At 38.0% G+C, this 13,911-nt stretch overlaps 1 protein-coding gene across 1 annotated transcript; it reads left to right on the forward strand.

The window, feature by feature from the left end:
* Positions 1 to 1,970: 1,970 nt before the first annotated feature.
* LOC106078242 (uncharacterized) lies at positions 1,971 to 12,923 on the forward strand. The gene is made up of 4 exons (XM_013239067.2): positions 1,971 to 2,164; positions 3,933 to 4,625; positions 6,545 to 6,652; positions 9,840 to 12,923. The coding sequence occupies exons 2-4, from the start codon at positions 3,948 to 3,950 to the stop codon at positions 10,533 to 10,535; spliced, it is 1,482 nt and encodes a 493-aa protein (XP_013094521.2). The 5' UTR covers positions 1,971 to 2,164; positions 3,933 to 3,947; the 3' UTR covers positions 10,536 to 12,923.
* Positions 12,924 to 13,911: the final 988 nt, after the last annotated feature.

Raw genomic sequence — 13,911 nt, forward strand, 5'->3', positions numbered from 1 at the left:
TATTAAAGAAAAGTAGATCTCTACTTGAGCACGGTCAGAAAGCATTGACTTAAAGGCACGACCATCCTCTCCTATTGCAAGGAACATTCAGCAAGAAATTTTACAAGGAAAAGAAAATGTTTTGAGAAACGATAAAAAAAGGTAGAGAGAAGAAAGGAGGAATCTGTTTGATAAATCAGCTATGGTGCCCCAATCGTCCAATAGACTTTCCACCCTGAAAAGAAAATGATCCGCCCGCCTCCCTATACAGATCCTGCATGGTTTGTACAATGTTTGTAAAATGTTCTATGTGTTTCGGATACAATGTTTTACGTGTTTCAGAGTTTTAGTATAATCTACTTCCTAGCCCAAACCTCCCGCGGGAGAAGGAGGGATGGCAGCGGGCAGGTCTTGAACCCGGAACCATCGAGACGACCAAACGACAGTCCAGCGCGCATGCAGCTATCCATGAAAAGACTCCCTTCTACACTATCAATATCCAGCGTGCAGATATCGTGGTTAATCTAGACTAGACTATTTCGAATCTTCTTAAAATCTAAATTTTAGTTATATTAATTTGTAAGTCTTTTGAAAAAAAAAATTAAACTAGAATTTAGTCCATTCTTTTCTGTACTACAAAAAACTGGAGCAAACCCATTAGCATTTCTCAAGTTTCAACAAAATAAAAGTAATAATCATTAATACAATTGTAATAATCTGTTAGCTCATGCTTATGATAGTAATAATTATTCGCCAGATCTAGATCTATGTAATTAAACTTAAAATTGTAGATCAATTTAAGTAAACCACAAGCAACCAGCAGACGTTAACCGAAGGTCACGTCTGCGATGATGTTTACTGTTGCCACGAGCTACCTGTTTTACTTCGCGGAGAAATAACAGAATAACATGTCTCTGGGGAAAGGAGAGGAAACCACCCGTCTGCTTGGGACTAAACTGACGTAACCGTTGCAAACTATTGCTAGTCTCATGGATCATAGTTTGTCTGTGTGGATGTATAACACGTCATGTTTTGAACCTGGTAGGCCTTGAATGTTACTGTTGTCGTGGAGATCATTCTAGAAGGGGGAATATTGCACTGTAGAAGCGAAAACAAAAAAATGGAAAATTAAAATGTATTCAATTTTATTTCTGAAATGATTTCCTTAGGATTTATATTTCGATGAAAGAAAATATCAGAGTCCAGTTTTCATTCAGTGGACTTCTCGCTGCATTGGTTTTTTATGTATTTTTTTTGTGTTCAAAGATGGGGGGGGGGGGGAGGTGAAGTTATAGTATGGGACAAATGACAAACTTGTACTTAGTGTATAGATCTATAGTGTGTGTGTATGCAGAGGTTACATCTAAATGTGTTTTAAAAAATGAGGATGTGCTGTGCTTCAGTTCATCTATTATTTGCACGCGCACGGATGACGTCACTCTGTGTCTCTACTAGTGTCTCTGTATGAGTGTGTGTCAATCCCCTGTGTTTGTGTCTGCGTGTCTCTATGTACGTCCCTGTCTCTTTTTGTGAGTGTCTGTGTGCGTGTCGATGTGTATCTTTTTTTTTTTAGTCGTCATTGAATTTTTCTTACGAACTTTTCATTCATTTGTTTTTCCTGGGAGAGGGGTGAGAAGAAATGTCAGATGAGAGAGAGAGAGTTCTAAAAACCAACATAAGTTCTCATGAAGTACAATAATGTTCACAATAATAACTTCTGAAATCCTAAGCCATTTATTTATCTTTCAAAATAAAGTATAAGTCTACCGAACATGGAATCAACTAACCGTGAACCGTCTGCATCACATAGGCGCTACACAACTATACAAATCTCTCAATCTATTTATACCTTCTCAATGTTGCTTCGCTGAACCAGCGACGCACGCGACTGGCGGTACCGACTGCAGATATTTTTATTATTTTTTCTGATTGGCCAGGTTAACCCGTCTAAAAATAGAGTGGTATTCCCCAAGCTATAAAATGGATGGTGTCACAAGACTATGCAATCATTTCCAAACGTAAGGTAAACAAGGCTACATGGGACGTCAGTCCAACGTCTGGTTACGTTCTGTTCACACCGAGTGCTTGCTGGGAACTCAGCTAACAGGCCTGGATATAGTGCCTCTATACTGAGTTCAAATTAATACTTAGTGATACTGTTAAAAAGAATATTTTTTTGTCTAAGGTAATTTTACTTTATACATTATAAAACACTTTTTAATTTTTTTTATTAAATATAGTCTATTTTACAATTTAAGCCTATTAGATTTAATATAATTATGACTCTTTACATTATGTTGCAGTAAACTATTTTTAATTAATGCTTATTAAATCGTTTTGTCAACGTAACAAGTCTCTAACGTCTTCTAAGTTCTAACTTTAAGTTTTAATTTATAATGATCCATAAAGAATATAGAATCTAGATCACTAGATTTAGTTCTACGTAAAATTATCATAGAGAATTAAAGTAGCCTAAATATCTACATGTCAGTCAGTCACCCAGAACATACTTTGTTTTAATAGGTTCAGGTTACGTTAAAGATCTAATCCCGGTTCTTATTCAGGATACAACTAGGTAAACACAGAGAAAAACTTGAAGTGTTGTGTAGAAAGAAGCATTCCTAAAACAAAGCGCGCGCTAAGTCTTAGCACTAGCCACGTGATCTAAGTGTCTAGAAATTATAAAGATTTTTTTAGGGCTTAGTGTATCGAGCCTGGTTTTTATAGTCTCTCAACTTGACGATGTTTAGTCTTTAGGAAAGTTTAGGTGATATATAATATTACATTAAGAGATGTTGGGGGGTTGTTAAAGTGATGTACATGTCTAGGCATAGAGGCAGTGTTTCCCAAACTGTGTGCCGCGGAACCCTAGTGTTCCACAAAAAAACTGAACTAATTAATTATTAAGCCACCCGTGAATTGACCTCTCTTTAAACAAAATGAACCAAATAGATCTACTCACAATGTGCGAAGTGTTCCGTTCAGGAAACAGTCTGGGAAGCACTGATGTAGAGTATTAAAACTTTGACGGTAGGACCTATGTTAATGTTGAAACACTTCAGCTCACCCCTCCCCCGTCGCCTCATTTGCCCTGACCCTCGTTGCTCCACGAAAGTTTACAGTTGATTTATTTCTAGTTTTTGTGTTCACAATTGTTAAGTTTGCTGATTAAACATTTTAACTGAAACCAGCCATTTCTCTTGTTTGCTCAATCAATAGATAAGAGAAGTGTCAATTCGTGGCTCGTGTTTCAAACCATTAGGAGAAGGAGAACAACAAGTGATCACATGTTCCAAGAGTTTGTCATCTAGTATTTTAAAACTGATTAAAGGATTGCACCAAACCAGTGAAGCGTTCACTGGATCTACATTTAGCGGAGACGGTGATTTGGGCGAAATGTTTAGTGGCTACTTCTAAACCACTTTCACAAGTGCGCCCCTATCAGTCCAAAATGAAACCTGAGTATTGCCTTATTCCGGCATCTGACATTGCCCCCCCCCCCTTCTTTCTTTTTCTAAATTCAAGGCCAATAATGTTTACATTTATGAAAAAGTCATATCTTATAAGTTTCGTATCACGGTCAAAGTAGTCAGCTGAGTTGGTGGATATTATTATTATTATTATTAATATTGTGTGTCCCTAAAACTGGAATAGTCAGTGCATTCGGAGCATTCCCTCCGCTTTTTGTTATTGGTGTTTGACATCAAATTTGCAAATGATTTTTAAAAAATAATATTAAGGTCAAGGTCGTTGCGATAGGTGTGTGTGTGTAAGCTTCTTAATACAATTCTCATAGAATCGATACCATTTTAAATATATCTTTCTTGGAATCGATGAAATATAGGCATACATATTAATATTAAAAGGTATTTTTAATCCTTTTAATGTGGTATCGCTTTACGTTGTAGGCCATATTGACCTAATTTGTAAATATTTTGTTTGTTCCAATTCAGGTGGACTAGATTTGCATGGTTGCCATGATAAATAACTTACTTCAGCCACATCTTTCCGCTCAGCTGGGAACCAAAGCAATCGACTATAGCCAGCAGGTCATAATCGACGCCTACATTCCACCTGCGGATCAGGCCGATACCTTCACCGATCAGCCACTGTGCGTGCTGGATCGCTCACAGCTCGATTACAGCCACGCTGGGGACAACGACGGGGGAAGCCCCGTGCACTGGCAGCTGGGAGGGGGTCTCGACTTCTCCGCGGTTAACCTCGAGCTACCCGAGTACAAACCACGAGACGAAGTGCAGGTCAAGTCCAGCGAGGTCATCTCCGATCGCTTGTTGTGCCACCCTCTTCATTTTGGTTCTACAACAGTAGCCCTCAGCGGCGTATCCGATATCAGCCCCGTCAACAACACGGCGACCTCCCCACATCAAACCACAATGCGAGAACAGCCACATCAAGAGGAAGCGCCCTTGGCAAACGAAGGTGGAGAGGGCGCCGCGGAGGCTATTTTGATGGACTTTGACGAACACGACGAGAAAATAATTAACGCCACGTTCAAGGCGTTTCAGAGTGGGACACTTACACCGCTAATCAAAGAGGAGCTCAGGTGTATTATCCAAAGTAGGAGATTAGCAGAGGGAAAAGGTGAACTGCAGGTAGAATTTAAAAGCCCACCAAAGAAGAAAGATGTAAGTGTATATGTAAAATCTAGAATCCTGTACCATATTATCTAAAAGACAGTTTTATGAACTTCTGCCCCCTTTGAGTTTTTCACTTAATGAAAATGAGCGTTATAGACCCACCTCAAATATGTTTAAATGCTACAAATATATTTCCATATTTTTTTCGTCCTTTTTCACGATAGTCAATTTTGAGCACACGTCTGGCCTATTATTTAATATCTTATCTTCTTATCTTATAAATAACAGACGTTCCTTCACGAACAATAACCAAAAAAAAAAGTCAACTAGTCGACCTATGCGTACCCGTGTGCTAATCTAGCCGTGCATGCTAGAGGCTTTAAACTGTGCTAATCATTGTTTTTCCTGGCTGATTCATGCAACCCTTTATGCTTTGTAATGCACTTGCACTAATTTGTCCTAGCATATGTAATTCTAAATGTACTATTTTGTGTTTTTCTGGGAATAAATTTTGGCTTACTAAAAAGTCAGAACTTCACCAGAACCCTAAATTGACTGAATCTTCAAAATGAAGATGGCCATTTCCTTTTGAAGTCCACGCTAAAATTATAGATCCTAAAATGAGTAGGCCCTTACATTTAAGTAGGTCTTTATTGTTGAAGAAAGAAGCTACTTTGAAAGTGAATAGTTACACTATAAGCCACTGGGAAGATCAAGTGACGTAAACCAGCTGGAATTCAATTTGGTTAAAAACAGACATTTCGGATAATTTTCTTAACATTTTGTGTGCTAGAAAAAAAAAAGCATCTGTAGATTAATATCTGGAATTTGAGTTTTGGATAAGCACTATTTGTGTATTGTAAAACCTAGATCTAGTTCATTTTACTTAAGAGGATGTTCACATTGAAAGCAAAGTTTAGGAATGTCATGTTTTTCACCTTGTCGTCTGGGTTGGTCACACGAGAACGAAATTGGGGGGGGGGGGGGGGTTAAAGATGAGGGGTTGGTTAGATAAATTTTCTGACTTCCAAGAAACCGACCTAATTTCTTACAATAACGGATCTTGCTCACAGGACGAACTATTATTGATGACGTAAATTACTTTAAAAAGCTTCATCTATTTTTTAAAAAAATGTCCCAATAGTTTCTATGTATTCTCCGAATCTCACCTGCTTACCACGCGAGCTAACCTCTGCAGATGGATCTATCTCGTCAAATACATTGTTTCCTAACTTTGATGAGGTTGTGACATCTTTAGGGCTGTACACGCCGGCCTCTGAAAATGATGTAGGCCTACTACTGAATACAGAAAGCAGAAATGTAAAGCTTTCTTTGGAGAATCAGGTGTCTTTCACATTCCCCTATCCCTTGTTTTGGTGGACCGTTGGGACACCACATAAAATCTGCTGACCGTCTTTCTCCATTCCTTTGTCTTTTGACTAGAATTTCAATGACAGGCCTGTTCATTCTTTGATGTCTTCCCATCGCTTTCTCTGTCTGCCTCTCCCTTTGAGTCTGTCCTGGTTACTTTGTTTTCTGGCACCTCAATCTGTTAGCTCTAATCCCTGAGTAAAATGTCTATTCAGTGTTTCAACCAGGGGAGTTCTGACTCGGCAATCAAGAGATATATGCACATTTACTCTTCAGTTTCCTGGTATCTAAATTTTTCGACACGTATGAATTTAAATGTATAATAGGTTCCATCCGCTGTCACCCGAAGTAAGCTTAAAGGATTGTCATTGAATTGAACACTAATAAATAGTAGCAAAATAATAATAATAATAAATATTTTATTAATTAATTAGTTCATTAATAATAATAATAAAATTCCTATTAAAGAGACAATTACTTTGTTTCTCTCTAACGAAGCTCGACCCTGACAGTGCCAGAAAATGAATATTAGTTTATTTACTTTATAATAATAATAATAATAATACCAATGATACTAACGTGTATGTCTGACACAGATGACCGAGGATGAGAGAAAGAGAGCAGTAAAGAGAAGACAGCAGAACAGAGAGGCTGCCCAGAGGTTCCGACAGAAACAGAAGGACACGTCAGACTATCTGACCAAAGTAAGTCACCTGTTGAACATTGTGTGTTGTGTGAGTGTGTCTGTGTTAAAATATCTGACCAAAGTAAGTCACCTGTTGAACAATGTGTGTTGTGTGAGTGTGTCTGTGTTACAATCTTGAAGTAGCCTAGATCTATCGATGTAAGTCTTAAAAGATAAATTTCGAGTGATTCACAAAAGGTAAAACCAGCTAAGTGTAACTCTGTACTGCGAGATCTAGATAATGATAAAGCAAAGCCTTTACTTTTTATGTGTTGTTGTCTAACTTATCTGATATCTAGTAACACTGATTGTTGTCAACACAACACAAGCCTTCACGTGCACTACTGTGAACAAGGCACACCTCTAAACATTTCTACACAACACATCTTAACACACAGGACATCATTACTCATGACACAATAGAAAATTCTAATTTAACACTGGCTATCTTCACAAAAAGTAAAGTACATCTTTCAGACCAGTTAACAGCCAGCACATTGACAGACCGCCTTTATTTTTCGCAACTAATTGTCAGGTAACCATTAATGTTGGGTGGACTCGGGGGTGTCCTAAAACTCGCAGGTCAAAATCCCAGTCTTCACAAAGTTATGAACCCGCGACCCCTAGGTTTGAAAGCCAAGAGCCACCACATTCAATTATATAATCTTCATCGATTACTGATTGTCTCTGGATCACTTTTAAAAAAGCCTGCAAGTGAATTAAGTGTATAGTGTTAAACACCGAACCTTTTTTTAAACCTAACTCTAGGCCTACACGTTTGCAGCATGCTTAAGAAATAAATACGTCATAAACACTTTTAAAACTTAAGACACTCGCAAGAGTACACATATATCAAATTTTAAAATGTAATCCAAAACTAAATATACTTGCTTCATTTCACGTAGTCTATACCCAATATAGACCAAAGATTGCAAAGAATATCATATAGACCTAGTCTAGATCTAGTTCTTTCGTGTGTGTGTGTGAGGAAAGGGGGTGAGGTCATGCGACAATCTGGGTCATTATTAAAGAAATAAAGCTATTCGGTTTGTTTTTTTTGCGGGGGAGGGGGGGGGGGGTTAAGTTCAGTTATTCTTCAGGAGGAACTCGTTCAAATATTATGTCCCTAATAGCGACGGTAAATCTTTGAGCGATCTCCCAAACACTTGCAAGGAGAACCCGATCCAAACAGAAGCGCACATCTAGCACGTAAGCTTTTCACTCAACTCACTACCAGGCTTTTGTTTTGTTTTAAGGCTAACCAGTAATCGATGAACATTCTAGAATTGTAAGCGGTGGCTGAGTGGTAAATGTGCTTGGCTTTTGAACCGAGGGGTCGCGGGTTCGAATATCTGTGAAGACTGGGATTTTGGACTGCAACAACATTAATTGGGGAAAGTAAAGGCGGTTTGTCATTGTAATGGCCGTTAACCATTGACATTTACATCATCTGCCCTTTAGATAGCAAAGTCTGAAAGGGGTTCTTTACTTTTGGTCGAAAGGGCTGCAATCAGTGCAAGTTAAAACACCAAGTAAACTGTATTATTTATTTTTCCCCCTCCCTCAAGGATGGAAAAACTGTCCCACTGGTCTAGAGATATATTACAGGCGCAGTACAATGGTAGTCAAAGAAATGGCCTTGAAGTTTATGTCAGTATGACCCCAATGTGTCGGATCATTGAACAGCTGTGGTATGCAGATCCGTGGACACATTTTCTAGGGGAACATTACTCTGCAGGTTACCGTGAGGTGATCCCTTGTTTTTTATAATTACATAGTTCTACAGTTTTATTATCTCCCCTTAGAGATACTTGTAGTAATATAGGTAGGCCTTGAATGAATAGAAGTCTAATAGCATAATTTTTAAAATATCAAACTCTTTCTACTATATTTGTTTTAAAGTGCTAATTAAAAAATAAACTTTAATTGGTGCATCGCGGTGCGTATCCGTGGCTTGAGGGTGTGTTGCAGGTGGAGCCTGTAAATCAGTAAGATCGATCGTGTGCGTCGTGTCAATTTTGGTATCCGATTGAAGAGTTTACTGAAGCGAGACGTTTACTTGCCTGACCATGTCAAACTGTCTGTGTTGACTAGTTACTAACTGAATTGTTGGGGTAAACAGGGACAGTGACTGTACCTACCAACGACGTTTCTTACCATCACTAGCACACCTGAACCAGGTAAACAGCCAATGGGAAATACAAAAAACGTTTACCTCCGTGTTTCTAACGTCTACGCCCAGTTGTAAAGTTACGCTAGGATAAGCCTTATCGTATCAAAGCTAACCTAATGTTAACAAAGAAACCAATGTGAATAGCTGTATTAATCAAGGATTTTCAGCATCATATCATCTGTCCCTTGACTTCGTCGTAGGAGTGCTGTGACAGTTCACGTCACCAAATCCCTCCACTTTTCCCGGTCAGCAGCTGTTCTTAGCAGGATATCAAGAGAGAGGCCGGTCCAATCTTTTACGTTGTCCGCTCTTTCAGGTGCTAGAGTACGTGTATCTCGTGTATCTCGTGTATCTCGTGTATCTCGTCTATAGTAGCTATGTGGTCGACTTTGGCTGCCCGTACCGAAAATAACAACCTGTATTCAAAGTACTGTTTCGGAGTTCGGACATAGGAAGTATAATAAATTCCTTCCTGGTCGGAAGATTCTTTTCTGAAACATGGGTCGGGCTCGTTTAATTTCACCACCAGGCACCGAATTTATGAGTCAAAATGTGGAATGGAAGCTTGCAACACATAGAGTTTCACCATGGCAGAAGTTGTGACGCTCTTGGTTCCAACCTGTACCGTTTAAGTTACCGTTTCACTGTATCTACAGCTGGGCGGGGGGGGGGGGGCAACTTTCCGACCATAGCTATTTCCTAGGATGAATTATAGTCTTCTTACGACTCAACGAGGTCTCACCCCATTTTTTTTTTGTCCCAATGTTTAATTTTTTTTATTTCTCTTCCCCTCTTTCCATTTCGATCTAGATCTCCATTGGAACGAATAGCGCATGTAGATAAATATTATTGGAAATAGTACCATCATTTACAATACAATACTTTGATAATACATGTCTAACCAACTTCAAATCTTATCATATCTTATATAATACAGACGTTACTTCAAAAAAGAAGAAAATTATCGCCTACTTCTCACTGAAACTCTAAATCTTAACCGAATATATTTATTTTCAACGTTTTCTCATTGCAGAAGATTAAACGTCTAGAAACATCGTCTAAGACTCTCGTGTCGGATCTGCAGAAACTCAAACACGAAAGAGACGAGCTACAGCAAATGTTGCGTAATCACCTTCTTGTATGCAACACTTCAGCTTTGTTAAATGTCGGCATCAATACTGCCGTGTCTACGGTTTTATACACCACGCCAGCTCAAAGCACCAATACTGCCATGTCTACGGTTTTATACACCACGCCAGCTCAAAGCACCAATAGAGTCGGGCCTCAACCTTCACTCCACCACGACCTTGAATCTTCCTACGTTACCTTTGCGGGAGAGAACTCTCGGGTCAAACAAGAGAACAATATCTTCGACGGCATTGTCATTGACCCCGCGCAAATCGGCTTTGAAGGTAGCATGGTAGTTGAGCAGAACGGACCGATTGATGTGTTTTACGAGGAGGTGGTGGAGGAGGGTCAAGGAGACGTCCAGCAGTATGACAGCAGATCTGACTCGTGCTCCAGCTCACACACAGGGTCCTTTTACGAGTCTTGCTCCGCCGACAACATGAGCTACCTCAGCGAATCATCGAACAGTGCAACCATGATGTGCTCTTCTAACTATGCTCATTCCCGGGCCCACACAGATTCTACATCCTCCGACGTTTTTGACGGCATAGAACTATACCCCGAGGAAGACTTTTTCCCAGCAGACGACAGCAGCTCTTGACAGCAGACTAGTTAGTCATCCGGAGGAAAGGCTCACCTTGACATCCAGGCCCTTGGTTTGTCATTCTGATAAGAAAGCAAAACAACTGAGAGTTTACTAAGCGAAAAGCTTTTAAATTAAATCAATCTCATTGGTTAATTGCTGGTATCAAATTTAGCACACGTGAAGAAGAAAAAAGCTGGAAAATTCTGTTATTGTCTTAAAATAGAGTCGAATATATTGTGGTAGAAATCAAGTTCATTCTACGCGGAAGACTTTTCTTTTATCTTGAATATTGCTTATTTTTAAAAAGTGTTTTGTTTTATTTGTTTCACTGACTAGTTTTTGCTTTTAACTATTTAGTTTAGTTACAATCCAAACATAACCAATGAAACTGTATAAACATTGAGTTGAAATAGTGCCATGGATAAGAATGAAAAGAAAACTAAGAGGGACAAAGTTAAATTGATTTGTTGACATTATATTGGAAACTTCTATCAGCTAAATGTAGTTTTGGTTTGACATTAAGCCATGACATAATAATGTTTAAATTGTTAAACACAGCTTATATACAACTTATATACAATGTGCCATGCTGTTAAAAAAAAACTCTTTTAAAGCCATACTAAATGAATGCCCATGCAGCTGAATCATGTGACTTTTCTTTGGCTTGACCTGTTCAGAGCACTCTGGTGTTTTGGATACTTGGTCAAAACAAACTGGTCATAACAAATGGTTCATTGCAAATTGTTCTTGGCTCATACTGAGCACAGAAGGAAATGTTTAAAGAATTATTTTCATTGTTACTTGAAACTGTTATAGCTGAATGATAAATCGGATTGTTTTCACCCAAACCTTTAATTCTCATGAGATGTGATCCACACATCTCGTTTGTCTTAATAGATTTTATATCGATAGTGTAAATAGTGTTGACTTATATCTCATACAATCATAGCACATGTGCATTTAACAACAATGCCAAACTAGAACTTAAATCCATATAGATGGGTTTTTTTTCCTACTCTAAAAAGAAAAGCAACCTGGCAGAATTCTTAGACCCAGTTTTCTTTTTACACTGAACTGGGTGTGGGTGTGTTGCCAGATTTCTTAAGTGAAGTATTTGAGCAAGCAAATATTTCAAACTAAAGAAAATATTTAGGGCTATTCAAACTACTAGTCAATGTGGATAGGTATGTGAGGTGTCAACTACAAGTGTCACTCTCTACCTTTGAGAAACAAACAAAAAAAGTTAGTTTTAATATTTATCACATCAGGGTAATACTTTATTAATACAGATGCAACTATCTCTATAGAGTGGTTTCTCTGTACTGAGGTTCTTTTAGTTCAGGTCTGTTATGTACAAGTCAAAGTCACGTGATTATCTCAAAGGTTCAACCAACTAATCTTTTTTTTTTTAAACACCCTAATAAAATGGAGTTAGTGATAACCCCACCCAAATACCAACAAATGAGACTTGCACAACTTGTCTAAAGAGATGACCCATAGCCCAACAGACATGTGGCAGTTTCCCGACAGACTGCTGTGCTGTTGTTTAGGCGTATACTTCAACAATTAAATATATACATCAAGGATTTTGACGTGATATCATGCTGATATCATTTTTTTCTTCCCTATAAGTACTATTTTCTGTAGACCACCAGGCTGTCCTCGTGGTAGTGTCACGTAGTTGAACCACAGATCTGATTTTGTTAAAAATGTATAAAGGTAGACAACTGCTGTATTTAATTTGCAGTTACCTTCCCTTTCATTCTGCAGTGTTTAAAAGTTACCCGCAACAATATTAATGCTCAAAACGATGTTAATTCGTAACATTATTGTCTTCTTTGTTTATGGAAGCTTGTTTGAATGTTTTTGTAGCTGTTAGTCCTAATTACTGAAAATAAATAGGCCTACTGGTGTATTTATCTCGATATAGTCTATAGATCTCATACTAAACACATTTGGTTACAATTACGTACACATACTGAAGAAAGAGTATTCATCATTCATTAATCTGTTGAAAAGGCAGCGTTGAACAATTTTTCAATATAAATGAAAGATTTATCACTTTTATAAATTATATTATGAATCAGTGCACAAATAAGTGTTACCTAGCTTGCGAATGCTTGCAGTGTTTTGTTTTTATATCTGAGATGTGATTTATTGACATTGTTGGCGCATAATATGGACAGTTGAAACGTTTTTCTAAAAATCTTACCTTTTTTTTTATTAAATATACTTTTGATTTGTTTATCCATATATAAAGCTGTTTTTATGTATGATCGTAGATAAATGTCTCTTGTGTTGTATTTCTAAATTGTTAAAGTCAAGTTGTTCAGATATTAACACTTGTAGAGGAATGGCATTATATATCTGTTCACAAAAATTATAAAAATAGCTTTTAAAGTCTTTATTGTTTTTGTTTTTTTTAACATTTCCTAAAATTTATTATATCTTATCTTATAAGTTAAAGACATTCCTTTAACAAAAATGATTATTGCATCCTGCGAGTATCCATGTGTTAACCAAATCGTGCAAATTAATAAGACTAAATTTTAATTCGCCTAACTCTTAAAATATTGACGCTAAAGAAAGGGTAGTGGTCTTTCTTAAAACAAGAGTATTGAGCTCCACGTTAAACAGAGGCTAGAATGATTTATGTTTAGACAGAACATTAAGTTATTAGTCACAAAGTTATCACTTACAAAGACCGCATCACAAACGAGGAGATAACAAATGGGATTAGTACAGCCATTGGACCCCACGACTGTCTGCCAACCACTGTCATAAAGCGCAAGCTAAAACTCTATGGCCATATACAGGACTGGCCTTGAAAATTTGATGGATTCTAGCGAGGGCCTTCTTCTAATTGGTTTACAATAACAACTACTACTTTTAATTAGATCATTACATCATTAATTAAACAACGTGCATAGGAAGGGAAAAATGCAATAGGCATCAGGGGGGTTACAGTTATGTTAATCGTATGATTCACTAAATATTTTAACATTTTAAGACCTACATCTTTAAAAGCCTTTGACCAGAGCCATGACTGATGTATAATAAGTGTAAATTACGGGGCCAAGCCAGGCGCGGGGCCCTATTGGGAGCAATCGGCCATAAGGGCGACCCTGGCCATATCATAAGGTTCTCTGGGCTCGCAAATACCTTCCTTTGGTGAACAGCGCCTGTAAAGAACAGGCAGACAGAGCAAATACCTTCCTTTAGTGAACAGTGCCTGGAAAGAAGAGGCAGACAGAGCAAATACCTTCCTTTAGTGAACAGTGCCTGGAAAGAAGAGGCAGACAGAGCAAATACCTTCCTTTAGTGAACAGTGCCTGGAAAGAAGAGGCAGACGGAGCAAATACCTTCCTTTGGTGAACAGTGCCTGGAAAGA

The sequence above is a fragment of the Biomphalaria glabrata genome, chromosome 3 (genome assembly GCF_947242115.1).
Source record: "Biomphalaria glabrata chromosome 3, xgBioGlab47.1, whole genome shotgun sequence".
Lineage (NCBI taxonomy): Eukaryota > Metazoa > Mollusca > Gastropoda > Planorbidae > Biomphalaria > Biomphalaria glabrata.

Bases quoted from the DNA above. Each gene is read 5' to 3' on its own strand.
- LOC106078242 (XM_013239067.2), top strand. From the start codon at position 3,948: ATGGTTGCCATGATAAATAACTTACTTCAGCCACATCTTTCCGCTCAG. The intron at 4,626-6,544 runs GTAAGTGTATAT...TGTCTGACACAG, and splicing joins GCCCACCAAAGAAGAAAGAT to ATGACCGAGGATGAGAGAAA. The intron at 6,653-9,839 runs GTAAGTCACCTG...TTCTCATTGCAG, and splicing joins CGTCAGACTATCTGACCAAA to AAGATTAAACGTCTAGAAAC.